This window comes from Microtus pennsylvanicus, chromosome 8 (genome assembly GCF_037038515.1).
Source record: "Microtus pennsylvanicus isolate mMicPen1 chromosome 8, mMicPen1.hap1, whole genome shotgun sequence".
Taxonomy (NCBI): domain Eukaryota; kingdom Metazoa; phylum Chordata; class Mammalia; order Rodentia; family Cricetidae; genus Microtus; species Microtus pennsylvanicus.
This window is the reverse complement of record NC_134586.1, coordinates 105878663-105897295: the sequence shown is the minus strand read 5'-3', so window position 1 is coordinate 105897295 and position 18633 is coordinate 105878663. Positions and strand designations below refer to the sequence as shown.

The following is an 18633-nucleotide window of genomic DNA, read 5'->3' as shown; positions in this document are numbered from 1 at the left end:
TGATTCCCATACCCCTAACATGGAAAGTGGCATTATTGTTGAAGCTGGTCTCCAACAGAGACAACAAAGAGCTTAGTAATGTACTTTGCATATGTTGGGTACAAAGGAGGTATGATAGTAATGGAGATTCCAGGAAGTATTTGTTCATATTTATAATATCTATTTTATTTTTATTTATGCATGTGTGTAGGGGTATTGTGACTATTAGTGTTGGTATCTAGAAAGGTCAGAAGATGGTGTTGCATCCCTTGGGGCTGGAGGTACAGGCAGTCATGAACTTACAACATTGGTTCTGGGAAATAAATTCTGATCCTCTCAAAGAGCAGCAAGGGCTCTTCACCTTTGAATGATCTCCTCAGACCATCTACGAAATATCTAGATGTGCCTTCTCAATTCATGAACACATGAATTCTCCAGACAGAGACACAATCTATGGCTCTGCAACTCCACTCTCCTGCAACATGGAGAATCCTTGGGCTCAGTGCAATGGGACAATTTATTTTCCCCCTAAGAGTCTTTCCAGAGCTCTCTTCACATCTTTATTCCTTAGACTATAAATGAATGGGTTCAGCATGGGGGTGACCACAGTGTACATCACTGAGGCTCTTGAAGCAGAGTGTGAGCTATGGGTCACAGCAGAACTGAGGTACACTCCTAGGCCTGTGCTATAAAATAAGGAAACGATGGAGAGGTGAGATGCACAGGTGGAAAAGGCCTTGTACTTCTTCTGAACTGAGGAGAAAGCACATATGCAGGAGACTATCTTGAAGTAAGAGTAAAGGATTGCACTGAGGGAAGTGGCGGCCAATAGGACAGGGGCAAAATGAATCATCAGGTGGCTTGGAAAATTGTTTGAGCAGGTGAGTTGGGCCAGTTGGTTAAGCTCACAGAAGAAATGGGGGATTTCTACATCTGTGCAGAAGGACAACTGTAGCACCATTAAACTCTGTAGCAAGGCATGCAGGACGCTAACAACCCAGCACAGCAGAACCAGCAGCATGCAGACCTGGGGATTCATTATAACTGTGTAATGTAGGGGGAGACAGATGGCCACATATCTGTCATAGGCCATCACAGCCAGGAGCAAGTTGTCCAGTTCTGCAAAAACCAAGAAGAAAAACATCTGAGTGATACAGTTTTCATAGGTGATGGCCTTGCTCTGTGTCTGGATGTTCAGCAGCATCTTTGGGACTGTGGTGGAGGTGAAGCAGATGTCCACAAAGGACAGGTTAGAGAGGAAGAAGTACATGGGTGTGTGCAGGTGAGACTGTGAGATGATGGCCATGATGATGAGCAGGTTCCCAAGCACTGTGACCAGGTACATGGACAAGAACAGTGAAAAAATGAGGAATTGAAGGTCTGGGTTTTCTGAAAATCCAAGAAGAACAAATTTTGGAATTCTTCTTGTGCTGTTGCTCCCTGATTCCATGAATCACATGTATCTGTAGAAAAGATAAGGGCAGCACATTACTGACATAATGATATGCTGCAATTTATATTTTTAACATAACATCTGAATTGTGTCTATCTAATGGGTCTTTGTATGGAGTCCATGATGCTATTTGACTGACATTCCTTTTACTAGCAGGGAATTCCATCAAAGTTCATGGATTCTTATAATTTTAGTGATGAATTATTATAAGCACATAGTATTTGCTGATTATGTTCAGGCAATAATCATGGATATTTTATAGAGGTTGGTAACAAAAACCCTTCATACTGAAGACCCTCAGAGAGGACCTTTTTCTCCAATGAAGACCCCAGAACCAGGACACTCCAAGACCAGGCCACAGGATGCAATTAGCAAGAGGTTTATTGAGTAAACACAGGTACCTGCGGGCAGCAAGTCTTTCAGAGGACTTGTGCGCCTGCAGACTGGGGGGAAGTCTTTTTATAGGAAAGAGCAAAAAGCAAGTTTACAGAAGCAAAAGCGTGGTTATCGGTTGACCGGAATGAGGCGGTGGCATGAATGGTCTCCTCTCTCAGCATGGATGTTTGGCAATAGTCATCCTTTTCCTATCTTTATAGATATTCTGTTTTGCAGTCAACCTGCTTTCTTGATGTCCTATCTTATTGACATTCTGCCTTGCAGTCTTCCTATCTCATAGACATCCTGCTCTCTCAAGCACATGGGAAGTTCTTACAAGAGCAGGCTGGCTGCTGATCCAGAGAATTTTTTAAATCAAACAGGACGTTCCCCCGGGAGCATGCTAGCTGCGGGTTTTGAGGAGGGGGTCTGTAGGGTCTTTCAATACTTCATGTATATAAATCAAAAGACTAGAAGAAAACAAAGAAATAATATCCACTGCCTTTTGGAGTGATGGTTTGACATATTTGCCTATGCACAGAATTCACCAAATTTCACACTTTTAATCAATGTGACCGGGAGACGTGGTGCAGACGCAGCGGAGACATGGCACAGAGATGCAAACTTATATTTTTTGATGGTCCAAGCTTGAAACAGTGAATCCCACACTGAGAGCAGATCATCCCACTACAACTGAATCAAGCAGTTTTTTTGGTGGCTGGCCTGCAGAGTGGTAGGCCTATTGTTGGCGAGGTCCCTGGTGAATGGGGAGCCTGGTCCTGTCCCTGAAGACCCTCCTGAGTGGTGAGAGTGTTCTTGACCTGCGGCGGGACACAGGAAACAGAGGAGGGGTATTCCCTGACCCCCTTGACTCCCCTGTCAGTCTGCGGGGGCTACTCCACTCTGCTGGGGCTGCTCCTCCTCTGCTGCCACCTCTCTCTCCCTGGCCCATCCCAGCTTGCCCCCAGGGGCTTCCTTCCTTCTCCCTCACTTCCTCGGGGCCAAGGGATCACCCAGTTCAGCCTGTTTGGGTGCTGGGTCGGGTGCTCAGGGCAGAGGGCGGAGGGCAGCGGGAGTTTCTTTGTTTTATTGGCTGGCCTACAGAGTAGTAGGCCTTTTGTTGGCTAGGTCCCTGGTGAACAGGGAGCCTGGTCCTGTTCCTGAAGACTGAAGACCCCTCTGAGTGGTGAGAGGGATCTTGGCCTGCAGCGGGAGACAGGAAACAAAGTGGGGGCATTTTGTAAGTGGGACCATGCCCAGCAGGGAGCTCTGATCCTGTTTTAGAAGACTCATTAGATAGCATCAGTAGGAGGGGATGGGCAAGTGCCAAAGCAAGAATTCACCCAACAATCTGAAAAACAACATGAAAAAACCAGAACCCAATGATCTTACAACAGAAGGACTTGAACACCATAGCACAGAAGAAGTGGAAAAAATTGACTTTATGAAAGCTATAGAGACCCATAAACAACATGTAAAAAATGCCCTTATAGAAATGGATGAGAAGTACAAAAAAAGTTTGAAGAAATGAGTAAATGTGTAAATGAAACCCCGGGAAACAAAGAAAAAACAATCAAACAGGTAACGGAAACAGTTCAAGAATTGAAAACTGAAATAGAAGCAAGGAAGAAAACACAAACTGAGGAATGACTAGATATGGAAAATCTAGGTCAATGAGCAGAGTCTACAGAAACAAGCATAATCAATAGAATACAAGAGATAGAAGAAAGAATCTCAGATTCTGAGGACACCATAGAGAAAATAAATGCACTGATCAAAGAAAACAGCAAAGCCAACAAATTCTCATCACAAAACATTCAGGAAATATGGGACACAATAAAAAGACCAAACTTAAGAATAATAGGGATAGAAGAGTCAAAACTCAAAGGCCCAGAAAATATTTTTAACAAAATTATGGAAGAAAACTTTCCCAACAAAAAGAAAGATATTCCTTTGAATATTCAAGAAGCATACAGAACACCAAATAGACTGGATCAAAAAAAAAAACCATCCCCTTGTCATATAATAATCAAAACACAAAACATACAGATTAAAGAAAGAATATTAAGAGCTGCAAAGGAAAAAGGTCAAGTAACTTATAAAGATAACTATCAGACTTACACCTGACTTCTCTATGGAAACCATAAAAGCCAGAAGGTCCAGGATAGAGGTACTGCAGAAACTAAGAGACCATGGATGCAAGCCCAAACTACTATACCCAGCCAAGCTATCATTCACTATCAATGAAGAAAAAAAAACATTCCAGGATAAGAACAAATTTAAACAATACGGAGCCACAAATCCAGCCTTACAGAAAGTAATAGAAGGAAGAACACAATCCAAGGAATCCAACATTGCCAACACTGCGTACAATAACACAGGCATTTAGTGACCCTTCACCAGCACAACTCAAAGAAAGGAGACACACAAACTCAACTACCAAAAACAATAACAATAACCGGAGTCAACAACCACTGGTCATTAATATCACTTAATATTAATGATCTCAATTCACCTATAAAAAGGCACAGGCTAAGAGATTGGATACGAAAACAGGATCCAACATTCTGCTGTTTACAAGAAACACATCTCAACAACAAAGACAGGCATCTACTCAGAGTAAAGGGTTGGGAAAAGGTTTTTCAAGCAAATGGTCCTAAGAAACAAGCAGGCGTGGCCATACCAATTTCTAACAAAACGAACTTCAAACGAAAATCAATTAGAAGAGATCAAATTGAACATTTTATACTCATAACAGGAACAATTCATCAAGATGAAGTCTCAATCCTGAATATCTATGCCCCTAATACGAATGCACCCACTAATGTAAAAGAAATATTACTAGGACTCAAGGCAGACATCAAATCACATACACTAGTAATAGAAGACTTCAACACACCTCTCTCACCAATGGACAGGTCAATCAGACAGAAACCTAATAGAGAACTAAGAGAATTATTGGAGGTAATGAAACAAATTGACTTAACAGAAATCTATGGAACAATCCACCCAAATAGGAAAGAATATACCTTCTTCTCTGCAGCTCATGGAACCTTCTCAAAAATTGACCATATACACGTTAACAAAGGAAACCTCCACAGATACAAAAAAATATCAGTGTCCACCTGTGTCTTATCAGATCACCGCGGATTAAAGTTAGAAGGCAACAACAATGCTACCCACAGAAAGCCGACAAACTCATGGAAACTGAACAGTCAACTACTGAACCACACCTGGGTAAAGGAAGAAATTAAGAAAGAATTTAAAGTCTTTCATGAATTTAATGAAAATAAACAGACAACATACTCAAACCTACAGGACACAATTAAAGCAGTTCATAGCACTAAGTGCCCACTTAAAAAAAACAGAGAAAGTATACATTGGAGACTTAACAGCACACCTGAAAGCTCTAGATAAAAAAGAAGAGGATGTGCCCAGGAGAAGTAGAAGACTTGAAATACTCAAACTGAGGGCTGAAATCAACAAAATAGAAACACAGAAAACATTCCAAAGAATCAATGAAACAAAAAGTTGGTTCTTGGAGAAAATCAACAAGATTGACAAACCCCTATCCAAACTAATTAAATGACAGAGAGAGAACACACAAATGAATAAGATCAGAAATGAAAAGGGGGACATAACCACAGACACAGAGGAAATTCAGAGAATCATTAGATCTTACTACAAAAGCCTGTATGCCACAAAACTGGAAAATGCAAAAGAAATGGACACTTTTTTAGATAAGTACCTTATACCAAAGTTAAACCAAGAACAGGTGAAAAATTTAAATAGACCTGTAAGTCACGGGGAATTAGAAGTTGTCATCAGAAACCTCCCTACCAAAAAAGCACAAAACCAGATGGTTTCAATACAAAATTATACCAGAACTTCAAAGAAGTCTTAATACCTATACTCCTTAATGTATTTCACAATATAGGAACAAAAGAATCATTGTGAAAATCCTTTTATGAAGCTACAGTCACCCTGATACCAAAAGCTCACAAAGACTTAACTAAGAAAGCAAATTACAGGCCAATCTCACTCATGAATATCGACGCAAAAATTCTCAATAAAATACTGGCAAACCGAATCCAAGAACACATTAGAAAAATTATCCATTATGATCAAGTAGGCTTCATCCCAGAGATGCAGGGCTGGTTCAACATACAAAAATCTATCAATGTAATCCATCATATAAATAAACTGAAAGAAAAAAACCATATGATCATTTCATTAGATGTTGAAAAAGCATTTGACAAAATTCAACACCCCTTTATGATAAAAGACTTGGAGAGATTAGGGATACAAGGGTCATACCTAAATATAATAAAAGCTATTTACAGCAAGCCGACAGCTAGCATTAAATTAAATGGAGAAAAACTCAAAGCCATCCCACTAAAATCAGGAACATGACAAGGATGTCCACTCTCTCCATACCTCTTCAATATAGTGCTTGAAGTTTTAGCAATAGCAATAAGACGGCCGGGCAATGGTGGTGCACGCCTTTAATCCCAGCACTCTGGAGGCAGAGGCAGGCGGATCTCTGTGAGTTAGAGTCCAACCTGGTCTTCAAAGGGAGTTCGAGGACAGGCTCCAAAGCTACAGAGAAACCCTGTCTTGAAAAACCACAAAAAAAAAATAGCAGGGAACACCGGGCTGCGGAAGGCGGCCGGAGGATACCCAGCGCAGCTGGCGGGGACCTACTGGGACTGGCTGGGACCAGAGCGGCAGCAGAGGACACAGGCTGCTGGAGGCGGGAACCCTCCCAGCAGCAGAAGCAGGCAGCAGGGACCGCACACAACACCGAGAACAGATCACCCCACTACAATTAAACCAAAGAGGTAGGCCTTCGGTTGGGGAGGTCCCTGGCAAAGGAGGAGCCGGGTCCTATTCCTGAAGACCCTTCTGAGGTGTGAGAGGGATTTTGGCCCCCCGGCAGGAACCAGGAAACAGAGCAAGGGCATTTTGTAAGAGGAGCCCCTGGCCAGCAGGGAAACCTGAACCAGTTTTAACAGACTCCTTAGATAGCATCGATAGGAGATGGGCAGACGCCAAGGAAAGAATTCACCCAATAATCTAAAAAACAACATGAAAACAACAGAACCCAATGATCCTACAACAGAAGGTCTCCAACACCTTAACACAAAAGAAGTGGAAAAAATTGACTTTATGAAAGCAGTAGAGTCCCTTAAACAACATGTGAAAAATGCCCTTATAGAAATGGATGAGAAGTATAACCAAAAATTTGAAGAAATGAGTAAATACATACATAATACCCTGGGAAACCAAGAAAGAACGATCAAACAGGCAATGGAAACAGTTCAAGAATTAAAAACTGAAATGGAAGCAAGGAAGAAAACACAAACTGAGGACCAGCTGGATATGGAAAATCTAGGTCAACGAGCAGAGTCTACAGAAACAAGCATAATCAATAGAATACAAGAAATAGAAGAAAGAATCTCAGATTCTGAGGACACCATAGAGAAAATAAATGCACTGATCAAAGAAAACAGCAAAGCCAACAAATTCTCATCACAAAACATTCAGGAAATATGGGACACAATAAAAAGACCAAATCTAAGAATAATAGGAATAGAAGAAGGAGAAGAGTCACAGCTCAAAGGCCCAGAAAATATTTTTAACAAAATTATGGAAGAAAACTTTCCCAACAAAAAGAAAGATATTCCTTTGACTATTCAAGAAGCATACAAAACACCAAACAGACTGGATCAAAGGAAAACATCCCCTCGCCATATAATAATCAAAACACAAAATATACAGGTTAAAGAAAGAATACTAAGAGCTGCAAAGAAAAAGGCCAAGTAACTTATAAAGGTAAACCAATCAGACTTACACCTGATTTCTCTATGGAAAGAATGAAAGCCAGAAGGTCCTGGATAGAAGTACTGCAGAAGCTAAGAGATGCAAGCCCAAACTACTATACCCAGCCAAGCTTTCGTTCACTATAAATAAAGAAATCAAGACATTCCAGGATAAGAACAAATTTAAACAATACGGAGCCACAAATCCAGCCCTACAGAAAGTAATAGAAGGAAAACCGCAAACCAAGGAATCCAACATTGCCAACACTGCCTACAATAACTCAGGCATCTAGCGTCCCTTCACCAGCACAACTCAAAGAAGGGAGACACACAAATTCTACTTCCAAAAACAATAAGAATATCCGACGTAAACAACCACTGGTCATTAATATCACTTAATATTAATGGTCTCAATTCACCTATAAAAAGGCACAGGCTAAGAGATTGGATACAAAATCAGGATCCAACATTCTGCTGTTTGTAAGAAACACATCTCAACCACAAAGACAGGCATCTACTCAGAGTAAAGGGTTGGGAAAAGGTCCTTCAAGCAAATGATCCTAAGAAAAAAGCAGGTGTGGCCATATTAATTTCTAACAAAACTGACTTCAAACTAAAATCAATCAGAAGAGATCGAGATGGACACTTTATACTCATAACAGGAACAATTTGTCAGGATGACGTCTCAATCCTGAATATTTACGCCCCTAATATAAAAGCACCCACGTATGTAAAAGAAATATTACTAAAACTCAAGGCAGACATCAAACCACACACACTAGTAGTATGAGACTTCAATACACCTCTCTCAGCAATGGACAGGTCAATCAGACAGAAACCTAATAGAGAAGTAAGAGAACTACTGGAGGGAATGAAGCAAATGGACTTAACAGACATCTATAGAACATTCCACCCAAATAGGAAAGAATGTACCTTCTTCCCTGCAGCCCATGGAACCTTCTCGAAAATTGACCACATACTCAGAAACAAAGGAAACCTCCACAGATACAAAAAAATATCAGTGTCCACCTGTGTCTTATCAGATCACCACGGATTAAAGTTAGAATTCAACAACAATCCTACTTCCAGAAAGCCGACAAACTCATGAAAACTGAACAGTCAACTACTGAACCACACCTGGGTCAAGGAAGAAATCAAGAAAGAAATTAAAGTCTTCCTTGAATTTAATGAAAATAAAGGGACAACATACTCAAACCTATGGGACACTATGAAAGCAGTGCTAAGAGGAAAGTTCATAGCACTAAGTGCCCACTTAAAGAAAACAGAGAAAGCATACATCGGAGACTTAACAGCACACCTGAAAGCTTTAGAAAAAAAAGAAGCAGACACGCCCAGGAGGAGTAGAAGACTGGAAATAATCAAACTGAGGGTGGAAATCAACAAAATAGAAACGCAGAAAACAGTCCAAAGAATCAATGAAACAAAAAGTTGGTTCTTGGAGAAAATCAACAAGATCGACAAACCCCTATCCAAACTAATTAAACGACAGAGAGAGAACACGCAAATAAGTAAGATCAGAAATGAAAAGGGGGACATAACCACAGACACAGAGGAAATTCAGAGACTCATTAGATCTTACTACAAAAGCCTGTATGCCACAAAACTAGAAAATGCAAAAGAAATGGACATTTTTTTTAGATAAGTGCCTCATACCAAAGCTAAACCAAAACCAGGTGAATGATCTAAATAGACCTGTTAGTCACGAAGAACTAGAAACTGTGATCAAAAATCTACCTTCCAAAAAAAGCCCATGACCAGATGGTTTCAGTGCAGAATTCTACCAGAACTTCCAAAAAGACCTAATACCTATACTCCTTAATGTATTTCACAATATAGAAACAGAAGAGTCATTGCCAAATTCCTTTTATGAAACTACAGTTACCCTGATGCCAAAACCACGAAAGAAAATTACAGGCCAATCTCACTCATGAATATGGACGCAAAAATTCTCAATAAAATACTGGCAAACCGAATCCAAGAACACATTAGAAAAATTATCCATTATGATCAAGTAGGCTTCATCCCAGAGATGCAGGGCTGGTTCAACATACACAAATCTATCAATGTAATCCACCATATAAATAAACTGAAAGAAAAAAACCATATGATCATTTCATTAGATGCTGAAAAAGCATTTGACAAAATTCAACACCCCTTTATGATAAAAGACTTGGAGAGATTAGGGATACAAGGGTCATACCTAAATATAATAAAAGCTATTTACAGCAAGCCGACAGCTAACATTAAATTAAATGGAGAGAAACTCAAAGCCATCCCGCTTAACTCAGGAACATGACAAGGATGTCCACTCTCTCCATACCTCTTCAATATAGTGCTTGAAGTTCTAGCAATAGCAATAAGACAACATAAAGGGATCAAGGGGATTCGTATCGGAAAAGAAGAAGTTAAGCTCTCGTTATTTGCAGATGATATGATAGTATACATAAGCGACCCCAAAAACTCCACCAAAGAACTCCTACAGCTGATAAACACCTTTAGTAATGTGGCAGGATACAAGATCAACTCCAAAAAATCAGTGGCCTTCCTATACACTAAAGATAAGGAAACTGAGAGGGAAATTAGAGAAGCATCTCCTTTCACGATAGCCACAAATAGCATAAAATATCTTGGGGTAACTCTGACCAAGGATGTGAAAGATCTATTTGACAAGAACTTTAAGTCTTTGAAGAAAGAAATTGAAGAGGACACCAGAAAATGGAAAGATCTTTCTTGCTCCTGGATTGGGAGGATCAACATAGTAAAAATGGCAATTCTACCAAAAGCAATCTATAGATTGAATGCAATCCCCATCAAAATCCCATCAAAATTCTTCACAGATCTGGAGAAGACAATAATCAACTTTATATAGAAAAACAAAAAACCCAGGATAGCCAAAACAATCTTATACAACAAAGGAGCATCTGGAGGCATTACCATCCCTGACTTCAAACTCTACTACAGAGCTACAGTATTGAAAACAGCTTGGTATTGGCATAAAAACAGAGAAGTCGACCAATGGAATCGTATAGAAGACCCTGACATTAACCCACAAACCTATGAACACCTAATTTTCGATAAAGGAGCTAAAAGTATACAATGGAAAAAAGAGAGCATCTTCAACAAATTGTGCTGGCAAAACTGGATGTCAACCTGTAGAAGAATGAAAATAGATCCATATCTATCACCTTGCACAAAACTCAAGTCCAAATAGATTAAAGACCTCAATATCAGGCCGAACACATTGAACCTGATAGAAGAGAAAGTGGGAAGTACTCTACAACACATGGGCACAAGAGACCACTTCTTACGTATAACCCCAGCAGCACAGACATTAAGGACCTCATTGAATAAATGGGACCTCCTGAGACTGAGAAGCTTCTGTAAAGCAAAGGACACTGTCGCTAAGACACAAAGGCAACCCACTAACTGGGAGAAGATCTTCACCAACCCCGCAACTGACAAAGGTCTGATCTCCAAATTATATAAAGATCTCAAGAAACTAGACCGTAAAAGGCTAATCAACCCAATTATAAAATGGGGCATTGAGCTGAACAGAGAATTCTCAACAGAAGAACTTCAAATGGCCAAAAGACACTTAAGGTCATGCTCAGCTTCCTTAGCGATCAGGGAAATGCAAATCAAGACAACTTTAAGATACCATCTTACACCTGTCAGAATGGCTAAAATAAAAAACACCAATGATAGCCTTTGTTGGAGAGGTTGTGGAGAAAGGGGTACCCTCATCCATTGCTGGTGGGAACGCAATCTTGTGCAACCACTGTAAGTCAGTGTTTCGGTTTCTCAGGAAATTCGGGATCAACCTACCCCTGGACCCAGCAATACCACTCTTGGGAATATACCCAAGAGAGGCCTTATCATACAACAAAAGTATATGCTCTACGACGTTCATAGCAGCATTGTTTGTGATAGCCAGAACCTGGAAACAACCTAGATGCCCTTCAATGGAAGAATGGATGAAGAAAGTATGGAATATATACATATTAGAGTACTACTCAGCAATAAAAAACAAGGACTTCTTGAATTTTGCATGCAAATGAATGGAAATAGAAAAACACTATCCTGAGTGAGGTAAGCCAGACCCAAAAAGAGCAACATGGGATGTCTCACTCATATTTGGTTTCTAGCCATAAACCAAGGACATTGAGCCTTTAATTAGTGATCCTAGAGAAGCTAAATAAGGAGAACCCAAAGAAAAACATATAGGCATCCTCCTGAATATTAACCTTCAGCAAGCGATGAAAGGAGACAGAGACAGAGACCCACATTGGAGCACCGGACAGAAATCTCAAGGTCCAAATCAGGAGCAGAAGGAGAGGGAGCACGAGTGAGTAACTCAGGACCGCGAGGGGTGCACCCACACACTGAGACGATGGGGATGTTCTATCGGGAACTCACCAAGGCCAGCTGGCCTGGGTATGAAAAAGCATGAGGTAAATCCGGATTCACTTAAGATCGCGGACAATGAGGACTGCTGAGAAGTCAAGAACAATGACACTGGGTTTTGATTCTACTGCATGTACTGGCTTTGTGGGAGCCTAGGCTGTTTGGATGCTCACCTTCCTAGACCTGAAAGGAGGTGGGGGTTCCTTGGACTTTCCACAGGGCAGGGAACCCTGACTGCTCTTAGGGCTGATGAGGGAGGGGGAGTTGATTGGGAGAAGGGGAGGGAAATGGGAGGCGGTAGCGGGGAGGAGGCAGAAATCTTTAATAAATAAATAAATATCAAAAAGGAAGGAAAATATCAACATGACCATGTGTATATATAATAACAAATAAAACTTTTTTAAAGCAATCATAACATGACAAAGAGTGGAGATGCAATGAAGAAAATTAAAGCAGGTGTAATTGAAAGGTAACATAAGAAAGAATTGCCATTTTTATGTCTCTGTTTCTTCATATGCGTGTGTGTGTGTCTGCGGGAAGGTTTATGAATTTTTGGAGAACTGCACTCAGGACTTCCTTCATACAAAGAAGGTGACATTTTGACAAGATCATTCTGTGCAGAGGGATGTACTGTGCCTTATAAGATGCATAGCAGCAACCCAGCTTCTAGTGAGGCTCCCCTGTATGACAGCTAAGTGTGTCCAGATACTGATCAAGGTTCACAGGAAATGAAATTGGTTTATAATGTGAACCACAGTTTGAACTAATAGCAAAAATGTTATTTCAGCATTGATATAATTATAAATTTTTGAAAAATAATATGAAACTCCATCGCAATTGATCCACAGAGCCCATTATACAATAAGATGGGAAACAGCAATCTGCACTATGAACATTCACTTCCAGATGGCTATGGCTGTCATTTAGTGAGAAGGTAGGCAGAGAAAGAGAAACGAACATTGGCATACATGTATGTATACATATACATGTACTTTGTGACAGGCTTAGCATCCTACTGGGGAAATTTATAAGCAATGTATGAGAAACTATTTACACATTATATGTAGAGACACATTTTTTAAGAAATACATAACCTTGAAGCTGAAAGGGACAGTGTATATTCTTTTTACCTTAATAGAGTCAGATTATAGATGCTATTTTCATTTTAATTATATCCAGTTTTATTTAGTATCATCAGTACTCTTTTTTATCCAAAATGCTGTGGCTCAATGTCACATTTCTATACATCATTATAGAGAATATTAACCACATTCCCTCCTCTACTACATTTTCTCACATGCCCTCTCTCTGCCTGTTTTGAACCCCATGTCCACAGTCACAGAAATGCAAGTATTGCCTGCTTTCTTTAGTGTGGTAGGGCAGGGAAGCATAGGAAAGTCAAAGGAAGGGTGATGGTGATGCCAGACAATGTTTCTATTGTGTTGCCATTGATTTGGGATTTTAGTTTATCCCTAGGAACTACTCATGAGCATGAGATTCAGAGGGCAATTCCACACAGGTATACAGCCGGTAATCATCACAGCCAAGACCTTAGTGCTGCCCTTTCATCCAACACCCATCACCCCTTGTGCTGAAAGGGTCCAAATTCCTGTCTTCTAGTTTTCTGTTTAAAAGCCTTGTGATGAAATACATGCACAGTGCTTTTGAAGTAATGTTTTGTTTGTTTCCCATGAAATAAAAATTAGACATGGAAGTATATGTAACAAGTTACAAACTGGGATTACCTGGCATGCTTCAGACCATGAGGCCTTCTGCACCCATGAAGCATTATTTGGTAGCTGCTTGAATCTCAATTACTCCTCTCCTCCTTTCATTTCTAGACTTCACGGAATACTTCTTCCTTGTGCAACATTCAGTTTTAATTGTTGATTAGTGTGTTTCAATTTGAACCAAATTATATAAAGTAGTAATCAATTAATAATATCACAAAGGTAAATAATCTAAGTCAAACTTCTGTAAACTTGAGAGTAACCAAATAAGATTTTTAAAAACGAAATAATTTCAAATGCATGATTTAAGATTTATCACAATTTAATGTGTCCCATAGAGCTGTATGTTTGAGGATACTCAAATCAAATACATGAATGTTACTTAAATGAGGAGGAGAATGAGTACCCTCTAAGTAAGGCATGAAGGTGATTCTTCCCACTTTTGGGAATGCATCTCATTGCAGAAATGCCAGTGGCAATATAAGGAATAATAAAGATGAAGAAACACACTGAAAGCATGAACAGAAATGATCTGATGGCAAGACTGGACATATAAATAAATGGCACATTGCTGAATTCTTTCTGAAGAACACGATGAAAGCTAGATATGAGTATGATTGATTAATAGATTTATGTACACAAAACATACTTCCAGACATTGTTACAAAACACATGCCTGAGAATAAGAAAAGGGAAGGAGGCAAGCAGGCAATTTGTGAGAAAAGACAGTGAGAGAATTCTAATAGACTGGACATCAGCACTATAAATGTCACCACAATAGTATACAAGAGAAGGGCATTTTCAGTACAGAAGGAAACAATCAACAACCTCATAGAGACATTCAGTTTCTAGAAGATTGGAATAACTGCAATCTCTCTCTCTCTCTCTCTCTCTCTCTCTCTCTCTCTCTCTCTCTCTCTCTCTCTTCTCTCTCTCTCTCTCTCTCTCTCTCTCTCTCTCTCTCTCTCTCTCTCTGTGTGTGTGTGTGTGTGTGTGTGTGTGTATGGGTGTGGGTGGTGCATACAGAATGAGAGGTGATATTTTGAAAAACATTTCCCAACAACTTCTCTTGAAAGATTAGACAATTAAGAAGACCTTTCTCTGGTCTTCCTCATCATCATAAAAACAGTACAGTAAGTCCCATCTAGTAACAAAAGTCCCTATTTCTCCACATCACAGTTCTGCATTAACCTACTACCTTCTTGTTGTTGTTGTTGTTGCTGCTGCTGCTGCTGCTGCTGTTGACATCATATCATCATCATTGTTGTTTTGACTTGAGACAGAGTTTCTCTGTATTGCAGCCCTGGCTGTCCTGGAAATCTCTCTGTATACCAGCCGGGCCTTGAACTCATAGAGATCCACTGGCCTCTGCCTCCTGAGTCCTGGGATTAAAGACATGCACTACCACCAGCCAACCTTCTCCTATTACCTTTAAGTGTGTAGATTCCTGGCTAGTTCTTACACTGGAATAAAGTTTTCCCTTTGACACAGTTTCCTCTTTCATTTGGGAAGCTGTTTCTGCCATTTCTTATAAACAGTGAAATTAAAATTAATTAATTTAATATTCATGTCTCAATATGACATCCTGAACAAAAATTGATACTAACCTGAACACTCTCTTTGCGGAAGATCCCTGTAAAGCAGCTTAGGCTTTTCCCTGAATGGTGGATACTAAAGGTAAGAACCAGAACATACAGCACAAAGAACTGAACACATGTAAGATCTCAGAAGCAATGACCACACCCTCTCCACACCTGCCCAAGATTGCACACCACGAGGACCATCAGAGGAGAAGTTTAAAGTTTTCCCCATCTGCTCATTGGACACATTTCCTCTTCTTACATCATCCGACTTTAACCACCTGATGGCCCTCTGGGACACAGGCCAGGAAAGACAAGGATTTCATTCTGCTGATTCACAGTGGACCAGAAATTTTATTTATCTCTTCTCCATGATCTTAACTACTCTCCAGAGGTCTGGCCTCCTGACATCTTGAAGTCTAACACAGATGACCTCTCTTCAGGCAAGCTCAGTAATCTTTAAATTATTGATCAATGGATGGCATAGAAAACTTAAACTTCAGAAAACTGCCGCCACTACTGATGTCAAAATTTGTGTTTCTGGTTGTTGCTTCTGCATGTACATAAGGGCATTTTGTGTACAGAGGGCCTTCAGGGGACAGAGGAGGTGACTGGATTCTGTGGAACTGGAGGTTGATATGGTTGCAAACTAACATGTGTATTCCAGGAAAAAAAAAAACCCTGGGTTGTCTACACAGCAGCAAATGCTACTAACCACTGTTCCATCTCTCCAGCCCCTCCTTTAGCTTTTGTTGAGTTCATTCTGACAATTTACCACAAGTATCATACACATTCTCACATGCACAAATCAACCATAACTCCCTCCTATCTTATTACTCCTGCTCTGCCTCCTCTCAACAGGTTGCCTCCCTTCATCTTGTATTGATATTTTTTTCAGACCCACTCAAGATAAACTGTATTATCTTTTGGGCCATGAGTTTGGATCTAGCTGTTGAAGGCTGGTAGCATGCTCAGTGGTTACAAAACTAAAGGGAATGACTGTCCCTCAACAGGAATCTAGTAGTAGCCAATAGTTCATCTGAAAAGAGCAGGGCACCATGATTTCCCTAATTCAGATACTGTGATGTCATGGCTGTAGTGATTTTTGTCTTGCTCAGAAATTAACACTATGCATGTGCACTATTTGTGTGGTCCATATAAGACCTCTCATAAATACACTTAATCATGAATGGGACATATAAAGTTACTGTTTAGGACCAAGCTCTCAACTGACTCTTACTTAGGGAACTTGAGTTGCCGGCTGTGCATCTGTAATTAGGTTAATATAATATATCTATTTTTCTAATTAAAGCTGGGTGTTATTATTTTTCTATGGAAACAAACATGCATATTTAGAAAAACAGTCTGTGTCCATGGTATCTAAAATATAGTACTAATATTTCTTCCTAAGGTCTAAGAACTTTTCAGGCTTGCTCTTTCAACAGTGTTTCCTGTACTAGGTATCAATTCCCTCCTGTGGAACAGGCCTAAAATCCAATCAGAAAGCACTTGATTGCAACCATGAGAATTGTGCCTGATTGCAATAATTCTGCAACCATATTCTTGGTCACTTTAAAGTTAGATCCACAAGAGGAAAAACATCACTGACAGTTTTAAAGTGCCAAGGGGATGAGAAGTTCTAAGTGGACAAATCATGAAACCTAGGAGAGGCTTCAGAGGCTAGAAGAGGTGATCTACTACTATTATTCTGTTAAATGGATATTTTCTTTGTTTATTGAAAAAATTTCTTCCTCCTCTCTGCCTCCCATTTCCCTCCCCCTCCCTCCACATCTCTCCCCTCCCCCCCACTCCTTTCCCCCTCCCTCTCCAGTCCTAAGAGCAATCAGGGTTCCCTGCCCTGTGGGAAGTCCAAGGTCCTCCCCACTCAATCCAAGTCTAGGAAGGTGAGCATCCAAGCAGGCTAGGCTCCCACAAAGCCAGTTCATGCAGTAGGATCAAAACCCAGTGTCATTGTCCTTGGCTTCTCATCAGCCCTCATTGTCCGCCATGTTCAGAGAGTCTGGTTTTATCCCATGCTTTTTCACTCCCAGTCCAGCTGGCCTTGGTGAGCTCCCAATAGATCAGCCCCACTGTCTCAGTGTGTGGGTGCACCCCTTGCGGTCCTGACTTCCTTGCTCATCTTCTCCCTCCTTCTGCTCCTCATTTGGACCTTGGGAGCTCAGTTCAGTGCTCCAATGTGAGTCTCTGTCTCTATCTCCATCCATCGCCAGATGAAGGTTCGATAATGATATGCAAGATATTCATCGGTATGGCTATAGGATAGGGCCATTTCAGGTTCCCTCTACTCAGCAGCCCAAGGAACTAACTGGGGACATCTCCCTGGAGATGTGTGAGCCCCTCTAGAGTAAAGTCTCTTGCCAACCCAAAGATGGCTACCTTAAATAGGATATATACTTCCCTGCTCCCACATTCACCCTTCCTTTATCCCAACCATTTCATTCCCCCAAGCCCCCCCCCATCATCCCCTTCTCATTTTTCTCACCCCATTTCCTCTTACACCCATCCCACCCCACCCCCAAGTTCCCAATTTTTGCCTGGCAATCTTGTCTACTTCCAATATCCAGGAGGATGACTATATGTTTTTCTTTGGGTTCACCTTCTCATTTAGCTTCTCTAGGATCACAAATTATAGACTCAATGTCCTTTCTTTATGGCTAGAAACCAATTGTGAGTGAGTACATCCCATGTTCATCTATTTGGGTAAGGGTTATCTCACTAAGGATAGTGTTTTCTATTTCCATCCATTTGCATGCAAAATTCAAGATGTCATTGTATTTTTTTTTTAGCGCTGAGTAGTACTCTAATATATATATTCCACACTTTCTTCATCCATTCTTCCATTGAAGGGCATCTAGGTTGTTTCCAGGTTCTGACTATTACAAATAATACTGCTATGAACATAGTTGAGAATATACTTTTGTTGTATGATAGGGCATCTCTTGGGTATACTCCCAAGAGTGGTATTGCTGGGCCCAGGAGTAGGTTCATCCCAAATTTCCTGAAAAACCGCCACAATTATTTCCAAAGTGGTTGCACAGGTTTGCATTCCCACCAGCAATGGATGAAGGTACCCCTTACTCCACAACCTCTCCAGCAAAGGCTATCATTGGTGCTTTTGATTTTAGCCATTCTGACAGGTGTAAGATGGTATCTTCAAGTTGTTTTGATTTGTATTTCTTTGATAGCTAAGGAGGTTGAGCATGACCTTAAGTGTCTTTTGGCCATTTGACATACTTCTGTGTAGTAAT

General features: G+C 40.5%; 1 protein-coding gene across 1 annotated transcript; it reads right to left on the bottom strand.

Moving 5' to 3' along the window:
- Nucleotides 1–496: 496 nt before the first annotated feature.
- On the bottom strand, nucleotides 497–1429 carry LOC142855654 (olfactory receptor 7A42-like). The gene has a single exon (XM_075982110.1). It carries the CDS (start codon nucleotides 1427–1429, stop codon nucleotides 497–499), a length of 933 nt encoding a protein of 310 aa, XP_075838225.1.
- Between the last annotated feature and the right edge of the window lie 17204 nt (nucleotides 1430–18633).